Below are 23,124 nucleotides of genomic sequence, written 5' to 3'. Positions count from 1 at the left end.
TTGTTAATGTAAAATGAATGAGTGCAAATGAAAGGGAAGATAGAAAAAGAACAACAAAAAAACCCACTTTTCACCTCATTGCAAGGCTGCATGTCAAAGTTGTATAAAGTACAGATCTCTCAGAATAGGCCTTAATGTCTCTTTTATACCTAATTTTTCCTTCAAAGAAAGGAAGGTGGAGTCGGAGGTGCAGCTCAGTGGTAGAGCATGTACTCAGCATGCATGAGGCCCTGGGTTGATCCCCAGCACTGCAAACCAAACAGATCCCACAAAGCCCCACTGTAAACCCATGGCAATAACTGCTAGTAGGAACTGCTCTAGTTGACCAGGTAGCCAGAAACCTCAGGCGACCCCACACTCTGAATTACAGTAAAGTTGAACTGGATACTGCCATTTAAGCAGGGCGAGTACCAGTCAATACTGGTAGGACACTTACCTGCTATCTTGATAAATATGCCTCAGAGGCTACGATGGCCAGTGTTTTGCCCATTTAGGGCTCTTTGGACTGACTTTCCAATGTCCTGACATAGGTTTTCAATTCAGCAGTGAAATGGTTTACAACAGTTTATGTTATTAGTATTTATCACTATACAGCTGGGATACGGGGATTATAAAGAGAATTGAGAATTCTTTTATTACCTGAAAATTTGCTCTTACAGTCACAATCAACTTCAACCAGGCAGGAAATTTAGAAATAATTTTGGTAATAAATGAAGAAAGTGTATCTCCATAATCAGGTTTATGAAACTCAGCTTCATTTAAGCCATCTATCAAAATAATGTATTCTTCTTCAGGAATTTTCTGCTCTAAAGGATAAAATAATTTTTCAAATTTAGCAATTATACATTTCTATAATATTGTACCACCCAGTGTATTTTAATGCACAGTTTAAAGTGTTAGAAAAAAATAAAAAGGTTTACATATGGCAGAAGACATGGATTTTGCAGAAGCATATTTTCTATTAAATTTATAATGAAAACCAGAGCACAGAGCCAAAAGAAAATCAATTCTCACAAAACAGTTTTCAGAAACATATTGCATTACACACATTAGCAGAATCTCAATCATGTATATAATACAGTTAGCTCTTCACAAACTGGTACCACTAGGGTAGTCTATAGCAAAGATAACACAGAGACTAAATATGAAAAAAACAGTAGGGTCCTCCATTAGAACTCCTCAGGGATTCCAGGCAAGGAAAAAATGACCTGCCCCACCAAGGGCTAACTCTTCCACCCAAGCCCTAGGTGGTAAGAGCTCTACCTTATAGATATCTAGAGTAGAGCTCTTTCCTGCAAGTCTGTCTGGTTTTACACTTATTAGTGCCAGTTTTTTGCCCAGGGAATGAAGAAACAATGGCATATCAGTCTCGATCCCTCTCTCTGGCACCTTCTGGCAGAAGTGCTATGTAGGCAGGTAACCAGCTCATACGGTAAGGAGCAAAGGGGAGGAAAGATGGAAACCTAATGTGCCCACACTGTCACCAGCATCCCTTTCTTTAAAGAATATTTGGGGGAAGGCAAAAAACCCAAATAGAAGCCTCTAGAATTAGCTTTAGGTTTTGACTCAAATGAGCAGGGCTCCTGAAAGAAAAAAAATATGTTAGAAAATTCCCCAAATGATCTACCCATTCCCCTGCTCCCAAGCAGTCCAAAATATGTAGGCAAGACTTCAAGGAGCGAGGAATCTAAATAGCTTAGAGTTACATGGGAGACCAGAACACACCTCCCTGAGACTGGAAGGACAGCTGAGCTCAAGACAAGAAGCAGGTATAGAAAAGCTCTCTGCCTGACCTTGTAGCCTAAAATCGGGACATAAATTTGTAAAGGTGTCCCCCTACCTGTTTCAATGAGAAGAACTGAAATTAATCACAAGGGCAGACCCTCATCAGCTAGAGACAGCACCAGAGGAATCTATGAAACCACCTTACCAACCAGCCCTTATCCACCATTAGTTTCCTGCTTACCTTCCCAATATTTTCACCTCCAGAAGCCTAAAACTGTTTCCCTTTATCCTGCTACTTCTCTAAAACTCATTGTTCTTTGTTGAAGATCCCAAAGAAGCCAGAGCCTTGAAGTCCCTGCTTTGAGTTACCTTTCATCAAGGTTTCCCCCACATGGCATGCACTGCATGCATTAAAAAACTCACTTGTTTTTTCTCCTGTTAATCTGTCTACTGTCAGTTCATTTCATAGACCAAAATATCAAACCTTCAGAGGGTCAAAAGAATGGCTCCTATCCCCAACAGTTAGAAACTGGCTTCTTTGCAACTGTTCAATTGGAGAGCTCATTCTTATTAGAGATCTTACATTGAAAACTATCCCACTGAAGGGTGTGGAGGGACCCCAGGGAGAGTCTGGTTCTGAGGAGGGGACCAGATGTGCACTGATTCATCTACATCCTCTCTGCCACCCCAGAGCTCAGCTGACCCTCTTCCTTCTGAGGACCACCCAGGCATCTTGTACTGGTACTGGGGACAGGAGCACTGGGGTCTGCGGAGAGGTACCATTTCTCAGGCTGGTGAGCGGCTCCAGCACTCCCCTCTTGAAAGCAGCCACGGGGTCCTGCACACAGGATCTGAGGCTCAGCATACTCTGCAGCTGAGGTTCCTTTATCAGAAGGTCTCTGTAGGCAGCCAGTTGATGGGACCGGCAGAGCAAAGCGGCAATGCTGTGCACAAACTCAGGCACCAGGCATGTGTACGTGTTGTCAGCCTGGCAGTAGTGGTAGGCCACCACCTGTGGGCAAAGCAGAGCTGTCAGCATCACCCCAGTCTCTCCTCAGAGCACCTTCTAAAACCTCAAAGAACACAACTCGGCCTGTTTAACAGGATAACAAACTACACTGCTTCTATTCCCAAAGATCGGAGTCATTTGTTAGTTTAATTGATTTGTTTACTCTTTCCATCATGTGGTTGACTAAGTTCTCAGCAGACCTTTGATTGCAGCCACAAATTCATCTTGATTAGCACAAAAATCAGCAAAACTAACTCTGTACTAAATATAAGCTAATTAAAATTATGTATACAACCTATCCTAGCTTAGAGGAATCCCACAAGCAACCCTAATGTTCTTGGCATTGCAATCAGCACTGGATTTCCTCAGAAGCAGGAGTCCCTCTTTAGGGAACCCTCTGCTGACCTCAAAAAGCAGATGATCAAGTTGATAGCCCTGAAACCCAACCCGTGCTGCAAAGTCAGCTGCTTCTTCCTCCTGGTGGGAGGGGCTCAAGCTCTCAGACACCTCCCCAAACCCACACTTCTTCAGGGGACCACTGCACAGGTTCAACAGGAACTCAGAAGGGTGAAAAATCACAAGTTATGGGTTTCTGCCTGGCATGTAAAGGGGCACATGGAAGGAGAGAAGGAGCTGCCTAAATATCTACAGGTTGAGGAGTGACCCTTTGTCATATGGATCCATGGTGGTAGCAAGTTATTTGTTAGACAGACCCCAAACAAAGTGCCAGAGGCAGAACTGGGAATAGTAGGCATACTGTATGTAGAGAAAAAGAAGCATGTAGGTATGAGTTAGGGAAAGGGAAAAAGAGCCAAACCCTTGTGTAAAGTGCAGTTCCTTAGAAGAGCCTGAGTCACCACCAGCCTGCTCAGCTCTGCAACGCCCTGCAGCAAGAAGGCTCAGAACTGTCAGCCTACAGCTGAGGGCAACAGGAACAGAGGTTAAATGCCCTGCCAAGGTAACAGGGCCAGCCAAAGATTGAGGATGAGACACCAAGGCCATGAACTCTTAGAAACTAAAGAGTAGACATAGACCAGCTCTTCTCAGGTCAACCTGGAACCACCGGGTAACTTCTGGTTTAGATTAAATATATCATTGACATCTAGAAGAAAGCTGAAACTGCTCTTCAGCTCTCACCTGGACAGAGATCAGTAGAAACAAAAGTGAGGACCCCATAAGTGTGTGCAAACCACCACAGGGTACCAGGTAACTCAGTCATGTTGTATGGTGTTTGTCAAAAGCAATTTGCAACCCAACAGTAGGACATGAAATCAATTTGGGGCCACAAACAGCCTAGTTTTTTTAGGTTAATAAAGTGAATTTAAATTACCAGAGTATATTATAGGATATAAAAATGAGCTTTGACTGGTAATGCTTTTGCTTCTGTTATGTGTGTGACTGTGTTTGCACGAGTACTGGATCTCTAGTATAAGATGTATTTCTCAGTTGGGCTATGATCAAAGGGGTTTAAAAAAAATCATAGTAGCAGCAGTAGCTTTGAAGTCTGCACCACAAGCCTCATCTCAGATCACCTGTTCATGACCAGAGGATGGTTGTGAACCAGTGGTCAGAGCCATTAGGGCTGACCAACTGTCACCTGAGAAGCAGTTGAGATGGGAGGGAATCTAGGGCTGAGAAGCATCTGTTTTAATCCCTGCACCAACCTCATCCCCACGGGCATCCTTATGAGATGCCCCTCATGACTGCCATAGTTGGTGATTGTCTAGCTCCACCACCTCACACCATTGCTCCCGAGGGAGACCTAAGCAGCTCATCGGGGCAAGAAATGCAACCACTCTAAGGTCCAGAGGCAGCTCACGAACCAGTGATGCATGTGGAGCAGAAGGAAAATTGCAGAAGATCCTTGATGACCATGTATCCAGGAAGAGGAAGTCAGCCAAGTTTCTTTTACAATATCACAAGAAAACTTCAACAGAAGGACACAGGGAACCAAAGGCCCCAGGCAACAGAGATCAGGCGAAAGAAGTCTGGGTCAAGCTAAAAGTTCCCCATCTCCTGCTCACAGAGCAAATTAAAGAGGACATGTGCTTTTAAGGATGGACTTGAGGTCAGCACGCAGAATCTCTCCTGATGCTTTGAGGAACTCTTCCAATATACTATTTTAGATAGATTAAAGTACACTGCAAGCATCCTTAGGTATTTATTTTCATGAATAACTTTTGAGTACTCTCTCACAATTTTATTAAAGGCTAAGCTCAAGCAGTTATTGCTGTTTTAAGATCCCTTTTCTAATTTATTTCTCGGAAACCAAACTAGCAAATTTGTATCTGGAGGGTTCTCATAAAACAAGAGCAGGTTACCTTAGAAGCCAGGTATTTCACCGCCTCCTCTCTTGGTCTCTGGTTTTCAGAAGTACCAGGCCCTGAAGGTGTTTTGGTAGTATTGAGGCCACTTGTAGAAGAACTCGGTGAAAGCAATGGAGTGAAAGGAAGGTCCTGGGTGGGATCTGCTGCTAGAGAAGAATCCACCTCATTATAATATCAGCACACATGTGCAATGGAATATGGACTAGAAGTCTTGATTGGTTCCAGAGAGTGTTTAAAACAATAATGAGTGAACATGGCCCAAAATGTGGAGACTGAATGAGCATACCAGCCCCCTACCCATCTCCCATGACCAAGTCCCCTACCCAGAGAACTATCGTTTCCAGTTTCCCTTATTAAATTCATTTTTTTTTTCCTTTTGGTACTGGGTTTGAAACCAGGGGTGCTTTACCACTGAGCTACATCCTGAGCCCTTTTATTTATTTTTTAAATTTTGAGACAAGGTCTCACTAAGCTACTTGGGGCTTCCCCAAGTTGATGAGGCTGGCCAGAACTGTCTCAGCCTCCAGATTCGCTGGGATTTTAAGCATGTGCCACCACATCTGGCATCCCTTATTAAATTCTTTTAGTCTTAAAAAAAAAAAAAAAACTCTCTCAAGAACTCCCTTGTTCTTGTTTACAATATTTAAAAACACTTTCTTTGTAATGGGCTTACTGCACATAAAATAAGCAGGAAATAGTCAAATATTTGGCTACTCTCTCTCTCTCACAACTTAGTCTTAATAATTCTTGTAAATCCAGCATAGAAAACAAAGGCTTTCGTGAACAGGATACAAAATAATTCTGCATTGTTTTTCAAGGAGCCCAACCACTTGATTTTAGGATCCAAACCTCCCCACGGAACTTGACCAGGCCTCCCTGCCCCATCTCTGCTTGTATAAAGATAGAAATGGGTTCCAGGTCAGAAGGACATCAGGGAAGGCTGGTCGCACCTTAGACTGTAGCTAAAGACACGCACTGACAGATGAAGTATTCAGATAGTTCACTTAACATATGATCGCAAACCTGATAGAGTTGCTGGAACAACTTAAGGAAAACTGGTAATTTATGTCTACTCAAACAGCAGTTTCCTTTCTCTATTTTATATTAATAAAACAAACTAGAGACAAGTACTTAAATGTGGACATACTTTTAGGTGATGAACTGGGGCTGTTGGAAGCAATCTGCCTCATGCGGCTCCCATGGCAGCTCAGCGCCACCAACTTGGAAATGATTGCCGTCTTCCCAAATCCCACATTTCCAACAACCACTGCTCCTCTATTTTCTGCCAGCTCTGTGTTCCTCAAGTTTTCTTCAATCTGGTGAAAGAGCCAATCCCTTCCCACAAACACGGAGTCTGTTGTGATGCTTGGGACTTCAAACAGCAGGGGTTTCAACAAAATGTCTTGCGGCTTGTAGGGAGCAAATCGTGCTTTAAAAAAATATTTTTTTTTAAGAAAAATATGTCAATTTTATACACTAAGAAATTGATATTATTGCTTATGTGTCTTTAAGTAATTATAATCTGAGCTTATTAATTCTTCTGTAATATCTCACTTATTATACCCTATGGATCCCACATAGTCTCTTATTAAAATGATTTGTGGTCCTCTCCTACCTCCATTATTCTCATGACTCAAGGCAGATACAGAGAAAGCAATACAAGGGGCCAAACCATGTCTCTCTGGTTTATCTGCAACCATATGTAAGTCAGGTTTCTTCTACCCCATTCATGAGTAAAATGCAAACACATTTTCCTACACAGCAGGCCACAGCTCTCATCTGGGTATGATGGCGCTTTGCACACATGATGAGGCTGCTGACCACACCACTGTGTGACATAGGGAGACATAGGATGTGGCTGACATGGCTCACAGAGCTGAAACAAAACTGATTCTCTGTTAGCAGAAAACCTAATGAGTGCCAAATTACCCTTCACTTCCAAATAACACTGTAGAATTCTTTTCTAAACCCAGAAGCAATTTAATCATGAATTTCAAAGAAGAAGCCCAAACTATTAAGGAGGGCCTCCTAGCATAGCTTATAGATACTGTATACCATATACACACACAATTCACAGCATGTTTTAAATCTGGGTAGTTGCATTGCCGGTTATCAGAGAATGAGCTCATCATATCCACTGTGATATCAGATGCAAGGATAAATACCTTTAACTTCCTGTGCCCTACCTCCAGCCGTATTGTGCCACGGTAATCTAATTGAAGTCCGTAGAGGAGCATTTCTCTGCCCATCTAAATAACTCAGGTCTTCCAATTTGGTAGAGCTTGTGGCTGTAATATTAAATTGAAGTTTAGTTTAATGCCAAGTTTAATGTTGTACCTAAACTACTGTAAGTTATAAATTACTAAGCAATTCAGTTCAGACTTTCAACCAAATATATATTTAAGGATATTTCTTTGCTCTGGTTTATTTTCCCAGAGATACTCTTAATTGAAAAGTGGTAAAACCCAAGCACTACTCTTAAATCAAAGTTATATTGATTTGGTTGCCAGAATTCTCCATTATTCCTGCAAAGAGACAGACTTCACCATAAATTTTTTTATGAAGAAACTTGACACTCAAGCACCACTCAGTAAAGCTTCAGTACTTACTATAAACATGTGGCATGGCACTAGATTCTTCTCTTCAGTTCTGGGGAGCGTGCTGCTGTTTGGGATTCCAACCTTGTTGTTTAAATAAACATATTTCTGCATGTATAATTCCACTATATTTGGAATACTAAAGTCAGCTCTTGACAGTAAAAGTACAAATACTTTCTTAAGCATATATATATATGTGTGTGTGTGTGTGTATATATATATATATATATATATATATATTAGTTGTAGTTGGAATACAATACCTTTATTTTATTTATTTATTTTTATGTGGTGCTGAGGATCAAACCCAGGGCCTCACACATGCTAGGCAACAACTCCAGCCCAAATACATATATATTTTAATCTATTATAAAATATATTAGATAGATGTGTCTTTTTTAAAATTATAGAAATAAGTAGTCATATTTACTTCTGACCAAACCAATAAGATTCATAGCATACAAATACCAGTTAAAAAACTTAAATAAGAGTCATTAACACATACACACAAGTTAGATGGATTATAAAAATAACTAGTGTGAAATATTTTTGCTGATTCTCAGTAAATCTTAGAAACAAATATACGTTTGTGTCTTAAAAATATCAAAAAAACTTATTTACATATACATTCTAGGTCAAAATGAGAGAAATAAAATGAATCTAATTTGGTTTATGGATGAAATGGTCCAATATTAGGTACTGCCAATCTTTAGCATATGATTATCCTCCAGAATAATAAAATACACACATAATTTCAGAGCAAAAAAAGGTGACCAGAGAGAGCTGCAGTTCAAAGGCTAAGGCTTCTAAGGACTGATGAAGGCATTAGTGGGAGCAGGCAGCCAGGGACTGTCAGGTGGGCTGTCTTTTGAACACCTTCTGGTGACCCTATGGGCTCTCACCCCGCATCCAGCTGCCCCCAGCACCATCTATCCTAAGCTCTTCCTATTCTCCTTCCTAAGGTTTCTGTCCTTTTTTTCCCCTCACTGTCCACACCATGCCGTCCCTTTCTTTCATCTGACAAGCACCTGGGGGGTTCTAGGACTAACTCTGTGATGCCTGGTCCCCTCTCATCACATCCTCAGAGGGTAATGAAGCATATGCCCTACCTACTCACCTTCCCATTCAGCAGAGAAACACCCGAAATCTGCCTTTATAACAGCATACACTTACGCTCTGCACCCTTTTGGTGCACATCCACAGCCTAATTAAAAACTGTGTGAACATTTAAGTGAATACTCTGCACAGAGCCAGGGTCAAGCAAATCTCTCCCATTAGAGACTTGCTAATTCTTTGTGTAGGACTTCCAAAGAGACCTCAGGTAGAGTAATCCAATGGCAGCCTTGAGCTCCCCCCAGGTCCTGTATAACCCGGGCAAGTGAAACTTCCTGGAGAGGCAACAGAACTACCCCCACCCCTTCAAAGTCCTCATCTCTCCAGGGTCCCTACAGGCACATACAGGTACATGTTTCTAGGCTCCTGCCTGTGACCTGGGACTGATCTTCCTCTAGGCAGAAAAGGCCATCACAGCCATAGCCTGTAGCTTGCTTCAGGGCCAGGACAGCCACGAATGTCCTACAAGCTACTTCAGCCCAAATAATACAAAGACCCCTACAGCCAGAAAGGGTTTCCTGTTTTCCCTCTTTCCCCAACCCCTCAACAGAACACTCAGTAATTTCATGACAATGAAAGGAATTAAAAGTAGGTGACTATGAAGACATTCCAAATAAAGAACTACAAAGAGAAGCCCTTGTTTGATATGGATGCAAGACATGGTGAGATCCCAGGTGCCTAGTCACCAGCACATCAGCTCCAAAGTGCACAACAAAGCAGCCTTAGCATCTCCACCAAGATTGGCCCACTTTCCCCTTCAAAGGAGACTAAGCCAAGTTGAAAGTGGCATTAGGGCCGCAAGCCACAAGCTGCAGCTACCTCTATCTTCTAAGGTGCTTTCAGAGCCACAGAGACACCTGAGAGTAGAAGCAGTGAAGCTCCAGCTGCTTAGCCATGTGCACAGGTGTCCCTACCCAGAAGAGCAGGCAACTGGACTGTCCTGCCTTCTCACACACCCAGGCTGGATTCTCAGACATTCCCAGGGTAAGAGTCAGACTCACATTCAATATTAACAATAAAGGGTTTCACAATCCTAAAAAACTATTCAGGACCGAGAAGAATCAGAGGTAAAGCAATAATTTCATGCTGCAAAACATGTGCTGCTAACATCTCTATGATTAAATCAGTTATTCGCCTTGGCACGTGTGTGTACACACTAACATCTGGATGAGAAGCACATTTCAAGATGCTGCAGGGAAGAGGTAGTGTTGGGGGGTGGAGAGAGTGTGAAAGAAGGAAGACTCCTCTAAGCGGAACAAAGAACAACATCTGCTAAAACTGTAAGTTGTGGATTAATCTATCAAAGGTAAATGTCAGTAATCCAGGGAAATAACCAGTCAGTGTTTGAAGGAAACTGGAATTCAAATGGTGATCGTATTTGTTGGTTTCCTAGAAAATTAAACACAGTGTCCTATGGTCTACACAGAAAATAGTTCAAAAGAAAAAAAAGTAGTCAAAAATAATAGAATCTATCATCCAACTTCTAGGTTATCCAAAATATAACTTTAAAGGCTTAACATCCTGTTTTTTAATAAAGTAAAAAAGTATCCATGTCATACAATTTGATGTGACATTTCCAATCAATTCCACTCTAACAAAGAACCTTTGAAAAGAACATCTTTGCATAGCAGAACAACTCCCAAACCTAGCCAACTTAATTTTACAATCTTTGACTCCCCACCACCCCCCAAAAAAGTTTTTTTGTGCTACACAGTTAACAGATAACCACTGTTCCTGGAGCAAGCTCAATGACAGTAAAGGCTGGCAACCTCAGGGCCAGGTCCCATATCACTCTCCAGTCCTTACTCGATCCCCCAAACACCTTTTCTACCAAACTGCAATTTACTTGTTTTTACATGGATCTTAGCATGCAAATACTTTCAAGTGATTCCAGTGTATGGTCCTTCACATTTTATTTCAAAATCTGTCCAAAACTGAGTGTTCCCTGTTTATAGCAGTCTACCTTCTCATAATAAAACAAACAGTGCTGCATATAGTCTACTCAAGAATCTTATTCTTTTCCATAATATTTGGAGCATCTTGCCATTCCCTCTCAACTGAGGTTCAGTTTTAGGAACAGAAAGATGTACAAATTCTAGCTTATTAACCAGTACCATGAGGTAAAGCACTTGCCTAGTTCTTTCCAAAATATACATTTAGTTTTTAAAATATGCAATACAGGAGAAACGAGTGAACCTCTGATCAAACCCAGAGGGAAAATCCTCCTATTCCACAGGAGGCCCTCCTCAAGGGCAAAAGGAAGCTAACTCAGGAGCATAGCAGAAATCAGAAATCTGCTCTATAAGGGTGGCAGATTCCCATAAAGCTCAGCTCACACCCTCTGTCACTTCACATGGCAGGAGACCACATGAACATCCAACAGAAAATGTAACCCCAAATGGGGCATTTTTAACATCACTAAGACCAATGCATCAATGTTTCCTAATTTTAAGAAGATCAATTATATCAAATTCAAGTTTGTTAGTTTGTTGAAGAAAATGAAGCTATAAAGTTCTGGTACAGTACAAGTGATCCATTCATCATAACTAGGTAAATATGACCTAAAATGCCTTGGGTACAGTGTATTATGTTAAAGGGTGGGACGGTGGTGAGAGCACAGGGAAGTTTTCAGAAGAACCATCCGTCAATACACACAATGCTCCCTAGCACTTCTCTCTGGCAGACACACCAAATCCCTCTTCTGGAACAAGGCCATTCTGCTTCCTTTGAAAGTGAATTAGAGTTGTACCTCAGAACTTTTCCATTAGGGCCATTTATTTACCAGCTGCTTCAGAGTTCCATCATAAAAAATCACCCAACAGCAGCCAGACTGACCTAGCACATCCCAAAGGAGCAGTGTAAATTACAGAAAAAATCCTTTGATGTAGGAAGAGAGAATCTGGGTCCATGCATTTTAGCAAAGGAGACATTTTAAGTGCTAGGATAGTAACAAAGAATTACCATAATAAGTTCCTCTTCTAAATTCAGCCCAAGAGCATGGGGTGGAGACTAAGACCTTCAAAAGCAGGCACAATGGCTTAGATGAAGAGTGCCTCTCCCCACCTGCCCCAGACTACTCTCCTCTTTGCCTGATGACCAGGGAATGCCAATCCAACTGTGCACTGGCACTGCCATTTGTTCTCTCCTCTCTGACTCCCAGCTGTTCCACCTTGCTCTGGCTCCCACTGAGGGTGTCTTAAGCTATGAGCTCTGTTACAACTGAAATACACAGACACATTCAACCTCTTATCTATACAACAGGCTTGACTTTTAAAAGTTGGATTAGAAATCCTTTGAGCTGACATTAACAACTACACTCTAAATGATTCCTATTTACCAAGATACAACAGACTCATGAGCTTACCCAAGCTTAAAATAACAAAATACCAAGGGAGAGTAGGTATACTTTCTTCTGTAACATACAAAGAGTCAGACAGTCCAAGTTGAAGACGAAAAGAATTCCACAGTGAGAGGGCCACTGGAAGACCATTACGTACAGCCTTATCATGTTTGCGGATATGTAAACTGAGGCCTAGAGAAGCTAGTGCCTGACCCACGATCTGGGTTAGGCTCCCCTACGAGGACTGTGAGCACAGGGCTCCTCGGCTCAGCAGAACCCTTCCAGGGAGAGGCGTGGCCTTACCTGCAACTGAGTTGGGCCGTGGCATTATTAGCGAGCTGGAGCTCTGAGAATAAGGGACCGGACCATCTCCAGCTGAGGATTCCGCTTTGGGCAGCACGCTCTCCGCTGACCCAGTGGTCTCCTCTTCTGCCACTGGGGAGCAGTTATCTGCCCTGCGATCATGAAGCACTCCCTTCTGAACCCCTAACCTTAGGCTTCCATCCTTATTCCATTCCAAACTGGAGCCACTCCGGTCATCATTTTCGGATGAACTTGTAATTGTGGCTGAAATGAGAGATCAAAATACTTTGAAGGAGGCCAGGCACAACTGGGGCTGTTGAGAGTTAAAACACACACACTGCCCTCCCCAGGATCAATGGAAAGTTTTCCGGTCCACACAGATTTTTATCAAAGTATATCTCATACAATGTATTTTGGTAAATTAAAAGAATGTTGTTTATCAGGGGAAATAAACTGCTACATCACTCGACAGGAAAGGAAAAAAAAAAAACTCTGATAGGAAGATAATGAAAAAGCTGTCTAAAAGTGTCTGCAACTTTAAAGTAAATCTATGTAATTTGGAGATAATATATCCCCCCTCTGTAACCAAGATGAATTGCTTGTATCTCATTAAATTCCTTTGAATCTCCAAGTATCCTATACTCAAATGAGCATTTCCTGGGAAGGATTGGGGGGGTGGCACGCCATACAACAGTGAGGGCCGAAAAGGCACCAGAGAAAATCCACAGAAACAAAAAATTACGAAGTCAAGCAGACGATTTCATCCTTGAAATGAACATTTATAACATCTGTTCAACATGATCCAGGGAGGCCGACTTGACTTGCTCCTTTAGTGGCACAGAATGGAAAAATCTCCATGACCAGTGCAGAAGTGCTGGCAGAGGAATGTGTGCCGTGAATGCAGAATCACAACTGAGCCTCTAAGAAAACCCACATTGGGGAGTGTGGGGGGGAGTTGTAAACATCTTGGCAAAAGAGCAGAGGGATATGATAAAAGAAAGAAGTGATACTCACCCTATACAGCTTCTACAAACAGCCACTCCTAATTTACAGATGCAGAGCTGTACGGGATCCCCTTGAACCACAGGTCACCTGGGCCATTCACCCTGCCCCACTGTTGACCTAACGCTGGCTTGTGTCCTGGAGGACAGGGGCCATGTCTCCTCATTCTCTATTTGGATCTTCGCAGCCCTGGCCTCTGACTCTGAGCCTGGCGAACGGGGGTATGAGTGCCAAAGTGCACTCAGAACCCGGCAGCCTGGAGGGCGCGGCGTCTTCCACACACCACGATGAGCCGCTGTATCAGCAGACGGGTGCATTGGTTCGGAGAGCCAGTTATTGAGGATCAAAGGGACTAAAGGGGTTTGGCTTTATTTTTACAATGCTCTTTAAGGTTCAGAAGTAAAGACAACACAACTTCCTCGCCGTGACCACAGGACATCCTGTTGCAATTCTAGGACTGTCCTTGCTACTGCAGCCTGGACCCATTTCCCTCTGGTCATCTAACCATGTGAAAACCCCACCTACATGACGTAGAAGCCTCCATAGAGTGTCTGTGGCAACTGGATCTTTTCCTTTTCTGGACAGTATAGCTCTGGAATACAGCAAGCAACTCAACAAATGTTTGCTTACTGAGTGAAAGAGCAAATGAACACACTTCCACTCCACTTGTGGTCAGACACACTACGCCTCACTAACCTCACTGCTACTGGTTCAAAGCTAAGCTGATTTGGGATGGGGTCTATCTTACAGCAAGGGTGCCCGTCACTGTTATTCAAGCATTTCCAAGTGTTCTAGCATTAATGAGCCACCTCCATCTCTTTGGAATCAATTGCAGCCATTGTGTTTTTAAATGGACCATTTAAATGAACTTAAGTGTAGCGAATATGATTCTTTCCATCATAAAAATGCCAGAGGTGATGGTGGTGGTGCTAACAGCAACAGCCAACATTTACTGAAGGTTTACTATATGCCAGAGACTGTGCTAATGCTTTACAGGAATGCTTTATTAATGAGTTTATTGTTTATTTATGGCAATTCATTATTAATGGTAACTGTTAATAAGTTGAAAGCATAAATATAGGTAGTCCTTATTAATACAGATTGTTGTTAAGTCCAATGTTTGGAACTCTGAATGCTTTTCTGAGACATGCTGTAATAAGTTAGGTTTCCAGGCTATCCCAATATCTACATGAGAGAGGAAAGTTCCAGACTCGTGGTGATTTGCTTGGTTTTATGGTCATGGCTGTCACATTTGGAGGCTCCTAAATTGTAAGGTGAAAAACAGAATGTCTAAGTGATGCTTTTCCTCATTTGCTTTTGGAACCAAAGCCCCAAGAATCTGAATCCTAATCAGGACCTCAAGAAGTGGCAACTGGAATTTGGACCCCTCCACTTCCTATTACAAGTAATAATACGAACAGCAGGGCTGCAGCTGCAGGGCCCCAGGAAGCTGTTAGGGACAACTGGGGAAGCCTGGCCAGGGTTCGTGGGGTTACAAGGCAGGCTGACTATCTAATTCTCACCATGGAGCAAGGGCTCTACATGGTGCCCAGGATCTGACAGGTAGAAACACGTGGATCCCGGCAGTGAGAGAAAGTAGACAGGTGAAGAAGGCCCCAGGCTGCAGGAACCCTGGCTGAGAAGAGAATTCCCAGATGGGGTAGCCATTTCAAAAGGAAGACATAACCAGGTCAGGAGCAGAAGACTATCGTGAGGAAGAGGCAGCCCTCCACTGCCCATAGGAAATCACATTAGAGAGGTGGTCTAGGGTTCATACTCACCAGGACCAGGGCGCTGAGGCAGTGAGGCTCTGAAGCCCACAAAGATGCCCCAGTGAGATCACCTGACCCCACAAGTACCCCTCCCTGGGATCTGAATACCAGATCTAGCCCACACAGCCTAAAGCTCAGACAACAGACTTTCAGCTCAGCTCAGCACTAACTAGATAAAGGCCTATGGGTTTCGTTTCCATGAAAAACCTAAGAAGCACACTGAATAGGGCAGCTCCCCAGGCTCCAAGACAGGAAAGCCGATTTTCACAGTGAACAACAGGCTACTCAAAAATAACCATTTTTCATCTAGACTAACCAAAATTCAAACCTAATTGATTTAAATAATCACTTTTGAAAATGTATATTTTCTCTCTCTCTCCCCACTTCACCAGGGCCATATCTTAACAATGAAGACTTAAAAAAAAAAATCTCTAAAAAATAAGTGCTATTTGACATCTTTCACAGACTGGATAATGTTTCCTAATGACTCAAAAATTCTAACATTTTATTCCTTCAACTGATAGAGGTGCCATTTTTTGCTGATTAGGGCTCATCATTATTCCCCAAACTGGTCTCAGCCACTCTTCCAACATGTAGGATTCCGTAACACGAGGGACTTGCCAGCCTTTCCATCAGACTAGGCTGTGCCTCACCGTGCAATGCTAAGCCCCACTTCTTACTGCTTGTTGATTCACACTTGCTACTTCTCACTCTTTATGCAGCTGGAAAATTCCTTTAGCCCCAGGGACCATGTCTTATCTTCTTCTGCAGTAACAGTACATTTAACCAGACTGTTAGTGCACAGAGATGAAAGATTTCCAAAGCACTTTCTTAAGTCATTAGGGCACACACATGATCACCACCACCAGTGAAAAGAGGTGGTCAGGCTGGGAACCATCCACCCTACTTTACAGCTAGGGAGACAGACTCAGGAGAAATTGATTGCATGTGGTTGGAGGCACAGCCAGCACCAGTACTCCCCACTGCACATTTGAAGCCCTCTTTGCTTGCATATGCACAACACATAAAAGGAGTCCCTTAAGTGTCTGTGACTAAAAAACAGCCTGCAGCTCGTGAAGCCTGCCTTGTTAAGAACAGTCACACTCAGTCATAATGCATTGTTAGGCTCTGCAATTAAACTTTTTCCTTCTCCTTCTCAGCTTTGCTTCACCTCCTCTTCACCTTTTGAAGGTTTTTTCTATACTGACTATAAACTTAAAATCAAATAAAGAAAAAAAATCCAATGTAGGTTCAGGGACAAGGAAGCAGTTTGGTGGAATCTAAATCAAATTATAAATTTAAAAGAAGAAAATAACAGAGGAACTTTAGATAGGGCAAAGGGGAGGGAGGGAGAAGGAGGGAGCATGGGGGTAAGAAAGATGGTGGAATGAGAGGGACATCATTATTACCCTAAGTATATGTATGAAGACACGAATGATGTGACTCTGTGTACAACTAGAAGCATGAAAAATGTGCTCTATATGAGAACCATGAATTGAAATGCATTCTACTGTCACGTATAACAAATTAGAATAAATAAGTAATTTTTTAAAGAAGTAAAAAGAAAGAAGCAAATAAGCCGGGTACAGTGGTGCACACCTGTAATCCCAATGGCTCAGGAGGCTGAGGCAGGAGGATTGTGAGTTCAAGGCCAGCCTCAGCAACTTAGCAAGACCCTAAGCAACTTAGCAAGACTATCTGAAAATAAAACATAAAAAAGAGATGTTGCTCAGTGGTTAGTACTCCTGGGTTCAATCCCGGGAGGGGGTACAAAAGAAAGAAAGAAAAGAAACTGATTACAGTGTGCATCCAGAATCATTCAGGAACTAAGGGTCAGTGAGATTAAATATGTGCTACTCACAGAATTCTTTTGGAGCTATGGGGAAATCAAGAGGTGCAAGTGCAGGAGACTCAGACTCAAATCTGATGACCCACAAGGCAGTGTCAGTCTCCAGGTTCAACAAGCAGGAGAGTATAGTTTTGTCTTTACAGACATCACCTTACATGATTGATGATGTTTCTCTCTTTCCACTGGCTGTCAGGAAACTCAAAAATAAAACTAACAAAACTTTCATAAAGGAAAAATGAATAAACTCATATGAACCTGAGCCCTTACTTCATCTTTTCTTTAGCTCTGACTTCTGTTTTCTAATTCATACTTTCACTGGAAAGAAAAATCTTGATTTACTACATGTCTATACGTGAGCATTTCTAATCCACTGGGGAGAAATTAAGCACAAATAAGTGTCTTTAGGAAATAACAACAGTGCCTAAGGTACATAGGATAACAGTGCTTACTGTGTTCCAGGCTGTTCCAAGCCCCTGTCATTCTCAACTTGCTGACTCCTGTGACAGACCACGGACAGGAGAGCCCTCAACACTTGAGGTCTTGGTGTGCCCCAGAATGGTGCTCCACACTGTGCTGATCATGCCACACTATTTATAAGAAATTTGGGGCATGCACTCCCAGGTACATTTGTAAATTATGTACATGTACTACCATTACAGCAACACAAACCATACACAAAAATATACATTTTTAAAGGATGAGAGGAAAAAATAATTTTCTTTAAAAATTAATTAATTTTCTTTGACCACTCCATAGATGGTTTGCATTCTGCATATTCAAAATGAGGGTATTCCCTGGGTATGAAGAAAATTGGATACAGGAATCTGTTAAATGCCTCTTATATCATGAGTATAAGAGTATTTTCCTCCCTATAAAGCTGAAGAAATAAAAAATAGCACTTAAAACATTTTTTAACCTCCACGTTCATTTTAATGGTTGACAGGAAGAATTTAAAAGTTAAAACAATGGACAAATGAATTAAAGATCAAACAAGAAAGGAACATAATGGTTGCTTATAAAAGTGGAAAAAGAGAAGAAATGAATAAAAAAGGAAAATTCAACTACTGTGGAGACTACCTTTTTTTGACCTGACAGGTTAACAATCACTGACAACTTTAGAAGGTTACATTTCACTGCACAAAGGAAAGCTCAGAGACGGAGCCCTGGGACAAGTCTCCAGTCCCTCAACCTAACAGAAGCTCTTGCTCCTCTCCTTTGAACCCACCCCTCACACCCAATAGTTATCCAGGCTGCCAGGCCACAAGGGTGAAACCAGCCTGCCTTAGCCTTTCTGGTCAAGAATGTGGGACTATGCTTTTTTCCCATCCGTAGCCCAGGCCTGTCCCCACCTACAAACATGCCACACAGGGTTCCTGGCTCACCTGCAGTCACAGCTCTTAATCTCCCTCAGCCTGACAAGAAGAGGAGCCCGGGGGAGACACACACACACACAAGCTACCTGGCCTGGAATGCAGAGGGAATATCCTGGGTGGGGTGCCCTGGAAACCTTCAGCTCCTGGGGCTGACTGGCTTCTCCTTCTGCAACGGCCCCAGGACGACAGCTTGGCACTTCCGGCCAGTCCTGTCCCTTCTAGAGTTGTACTGGGATCCCTGTGTGTAGGACTGTGACAGCCAAATCTCTGTACCAAATCTCCAGTTCAGTGCTCGCCCATGTTGCGCAAGGTGTGCTCTGCCAGGACATGCCACAAGGCCAGGGATCCAGCCATGGTTCCCAGCTGTATTCATCAGGCCCTTTGAAACACCTGAAGGAAAAGCTGGGGGCAGGGCAGCGTGGGAGGAGGAGGACTAGACCTGCCTCTACTCAACAAGAACGCTGCTCCAACTTGGTTTGACTCAGTATAGAAGAGTCTCCAGAAAGAGTCTAAGGATTTAAACAACATGCTGTTTTCCTGTTAAGAGTATGCTGCATGGGTAAAGCTTTGCATAGCTGTATACCAAATGCACCCACACTGGAGCTTCTGACACAGTCTAATGACTCCCCAAGTTCCAAACACTTTGGAAAAAGCATTTAGTGGTTGGTTATTATTATGCACCTATAGCATGTTATTTTCCATCAAAGGTGTCAATCAATGCCATGTTTTAAACTCTTCTCAGCAACTGACAGGACACAAGATCATTTTGTAGTCCCACAGGTGGACAAGTTTTGAAAATAGATACTATGCCTTATTTTTATTGCCCCAGTACTGAACAAACTTGCTCTTCCTGGAACATACTAGGTACCCATAAATGTTTGCTGCACCAATAGAACAGCCTGAAGAATTCAACCACAGTGTGAATAAAAGTACAGCATGTGCTTTGCTGATTGAAATCATCACCAAGAATGTCTTTGTCACATTGAGTGTATTACCAAATTATAGATGTAAAGAAAAAATTTTCTTTCTTCACCCAAGAGATTAAAAAAAAAGACTTCTATAATTAAGGATGATTTTTCAAAATTGCAGGCAATGTAGTAAAATGAATATTAACCCAGATTTGAAACACTCTAAATAGTTATTACCAAATCAATTTCAAAGCATTTCGATTTTGTAGTAAGCAGGGCAATACAGGTGACAACAGAGCAGCATTAGCATAAAATCAAAAGGGCAGGATTTCTGATGTTAAAAATGAAAAGAAAGTGCAATTAATTCATCTCTGAGTGTTTCTGCATCTGATCATCTCCATGGGGACAAAAAGTCCAGGAAATAGGTGATCTAAAGCTACTTCTGGAGTCATTTTCATTTTACAAGCCTGGGAGGCGGCAGGAGAAAGCTGAGGGAAGATAAAAATCAGCTTGCAATCCTTTTTTTTTTTTTTAAATATCCTAAGCAACTGGGAAGAAAAACAAATATGATCACATTCCAGCTAGCACCAGTAGGGTACTAGCCAAGTGTCCAATATTTTTCTGCAAACCAGTCTTATAGGACAATCAGTTCTACAAAGATATTCCCCTAAGTTTACACTTGCCTCCTTGCTTCAAACTGAACAAGAGGAGACAGACAAGCACCTGAGGAACGGATGGGGAAGGGAAGGCAGGCAGGCAGTGGAAGAGCAGAAACCCAGCACTGCGCCATTCTGAAAACCACTCACGCATTCGAGCTCAGGTGTTGGGAGCCAGGCAGGTGGGCCACGCACCTGCACTGTGGGGAGACACACGAGTAGGGGAGACATGGAGTTACCCTGCCTTCACAAAGCAGTTTTATAGCACATCTTGAGAGGAAGCAGATGCAGGACACAGCAGAAATACTTCAGCAATGGTAAATTTCAACAGGTCAAAATAGAAAAAGGGAACATAAGGGAGGACTGGCTTTTAACAGGCTCCACCCTCAGCCAGAAATTTTCTAATTGCTACCTCTAAGTCCTTCTCAGCACATCTATTATTAATGGACAGGATTTTTTTTTTTTTTAAATCTTGACAGGAAAGCTGACTTTGGTTATTTTCTTCTCATCCAGGCTCTATCCTCTTTCTTCCTACATGGAGAAATAATAGTCTGTTTTCTTGAAATAAATACATCACATATAAAACATTTATCATAATATGGACATAAAAAATAGACATTTAACTCAAAAAAGTACTTTAAAACCCATTGTTTTCAGCAATGCTGTTTTTTAAAAACCTAAGTGGTTTTCGTACGCATTCCAATGAATACACATACTTTATTTTTTTAAGCTGGGATTAATACAGCTTACGATTGCCATTTGTAACAGAAGCAAGTTACAGTCAAAGGAATGTCATTAAGGAAAAAAAGTTTTCTCAGGCACAGAGGAAACACCTTTAAAAGCATACTTCTTTTAAAGTTTTTTTTTTTTTTTTTTTTCAAAGCAAGTAATTGAAAGCTATTTTATGGTGATTGGGTACAGCTGCATTTCACATTTGGAAGATTTCTCCCATTGCAAATTTGAAAATCAGACACTGACTTCTAGGTAATGCCAATGTTAAGGAACTTTAAACAAAATTAAAAAAAAATATTCATAGGGAATTCAGTTAATCTCATCCAGCTTAGACAGTATTTCTACATGACAGAATTATTATACTTCCAAAGACATTTATGTTGGAAGTACTTGAACCTCTTGAAATAGGATAAAGTGGGACTCCCCTCTGGATAACATAATAAAGTTGAAAAGGGAGCAGGGAAGATAATTAAACCCTGGCCTCCACAAAGACTGGAAGAGGCCCAGTAATTTCTTCTAACGGTCACTGGCCTGCACTTCTAAGCAGCTGAAGCAACATAGACACGGTACCTTTGGCAGCCCTGAGGAGGTTGCCCAGGCATGTGGGAACACATGCTTCCGTACTCTGCATCTGCTGGGTAAAACTATTGGGTTAAATATAATCAGCATGCCAGAAATCGGCTTGACTAGTAAGAGGAGGCCGGGGAATGTTTAAGGATGGCTTAGCACTGTTTGAAATCTTCCCTAAATGCCCTGAATAAACTGTGCTAATAAATGTGCATGCAACACTGCTTTGAGCCCCGTGCTACCCCAAGTGTGTAATGCTGAGCCAGCTATGTGCACATTGTAACCAGCCTACCCCAAAGCCCTTGCCATTCCAACCCCTGCTCTATTGGTTGGCAAGTCTGAAACTACTTAAAATGGAAAATTAAATGGAAAGCCACTTCCTCCCTTCTCCAGGCCTTATGTAATATGGTGTATGGATCCTCACCAGCTTGTTTTACAAGCCACTTGCAGGCCTTCCAATGTGGGCAGCCAACATGTCTCACCTACATCCCTGCCTGCAAGGATCATGGTGCTCTCCAATATTTTACTCAAACACTGAAGATGCCCACAATCCCAGGCTACACCTTGCAAAATTGGCATGTTCTTCAGATGGCAAAAGGCACACCCCACCCCAGCAATCACAGAACCACAAGTGCGTCATAGATACCCACTCTGCTGAGAGGCAATGGAACATGTGCACCCTCAACTAACAGCAGAGGAAGCTTTTTCCCTCTCTGGCCTGGCTACTGCTGCATCTTCAAAGACCTGTGGCTGTAGTCTACCCAGAGAGGAAGTTCTTGCTTTTCTTCCTTCTCCTCCCTACCAATGTGTGCCTTGGCAACAGGTTCCAATTCTGCAGGTCACAGAGGAAAGGAAACAGAGGCATGTTGTTACCAGCACAATGCTTCTCTCTCATCCACCTACGGACCTCGCCCCTGCAGGAGAGCAGCTAACAAGCAGCAAGCATGATCTCCCGGAGCTGTGGTCTTTCATGACATAGGGACTTGCCATCGTCTTTTTTTTTTTAATATTTGTTTTTTAGTTGTAGTTGGACACAATATCTTTATTCCATTCATTTATTTTTATGTGGTGCTGAGGATCAAACCCAGGGCCCTGCATGTGCTAGGCGAGCATTCTACTGCTGAGCCACAACCCTCGCCGGCCGATGTCTTTCTTAACTGCTCCCACTTTCAACTCAATTTCTACCACTTTTCATATTCAGTTGTAAAAGAATCAAGTTATCTTGAGCCAAGGAGTGAAGGGCAGTTTGGGTGACATGCAAGGAAGAGATAACCATCAAGGGAGAGCTGAAAACACAGATATTAAAAGGGTTGACAAAGCCAACCTGGAATCCTATGCAGTTCTTCATAAAACAATTGAATTCTCCCTCGTTCAATGCAACTTGATCCAGCAGCCATTCTTTCCTTAATTTCTCAATCCCAAAACTGGGATAAGAACCCAGGAGATACTTACAAAAATGAGATCCCTGTCCATATGAAGAGAAATTAAATAATGAAACAAGAATAAATACATTGAAGGGGCTGGGACTGTAGTTCAGTGGTAGAACACTTGCCTATCTTGTGGGAGGCACTGGGTTCAATTCTCAGCTCCACATAAAAATAAACAAAATAAAGGCATGTTGTCCATCTACAATTACAAAATTTTTTTTTAAATAAATAAACACATTGAAGGAAAATAAATAAACACATTGAAGGAGGAGTTATGGGAAGCAGGTAATAAGGGGACGAATCACTCTGGGGTTGGTTGAATTATATAAAATAAAGTATTAGTTAAGAAACTCCTGCAGCTTAATTTCAATGACAATACTGAAGGGCAAAACAGCACCTTTTCTTTCCTGTTTAAAATACTTTT

General features: G+C 42.1%; 1 protein-coding gene across 18 annotated transcripts in view; it reads right to left on the bottom strand.

The window, feature by feature from the left end:
- Positions 1 to 23,124, bottom strand: part of Tanc1 (tetratricopeptide repeat, ankyrin repeat and coiled-coil containing 1) — a 226,806-nt gene that overhangs the window by 48,121 nt on the left and 155,561 nt on the right. For 11 of the 18 annotated variants that reach the window (XM_058584924.1, XM_058584926.1, XM_058584929.1 and 8 more), the window contains 6 exons: positions 12,415 to 12,678; positions 7,227 to 7,349; positions 6,209 to 6,490; positions 5,056 to 5,207; positions 2,506 to 2,737; positions 640 to 806 (listed from right to left, as the gene is read on the bottom strand). In XM_058584924.1, coding sequence (XP_058440907.1) covers positions 640 to 806; positions 2,506 to 2,737; positions 5,056 to 5,207; positions 6,209 to 6,490; positions 7,227 to 7,349; positions 12,415 to 12,678 — 1,220 coding nt within the window. Of the gene's footprint in view, positions 1 to 639; positions 807 to 2,505; positions 2,738 to 5,055; positions 5,208 to 6,208; positions 6,491 to 7,226; positions 7,350 to 12,414; positions 12,679 to 13,428; positions 18,442 to 23,124 lie in introns of those variants that run through there. The other 7 variants (XM_058584927.1, XM_058584928.1, XM_058584934.1 and 4 more) reach the window with 5 other exon arrangements.

Source organism: Marmota monax, unplaced genomic scaffold (genome assembly GCF_021218885.2).
Source record: "Marmota monax isolate L192 unplaced genomic scaffold, Marmota_monax_Labrador192_F-V1.1 WCK01_AAM20220418_F8-fsc00129, whole genome shotgun sequence".
Lineage (NCBI taxonomy): Eukaryota > Metazoa > Chordata > Mammalia > Rodentia > Sciuridae > Marmota > Marmota monax.
This window is presented reverse-complemented; position numbering and strand designations above follow the sequence as displayed.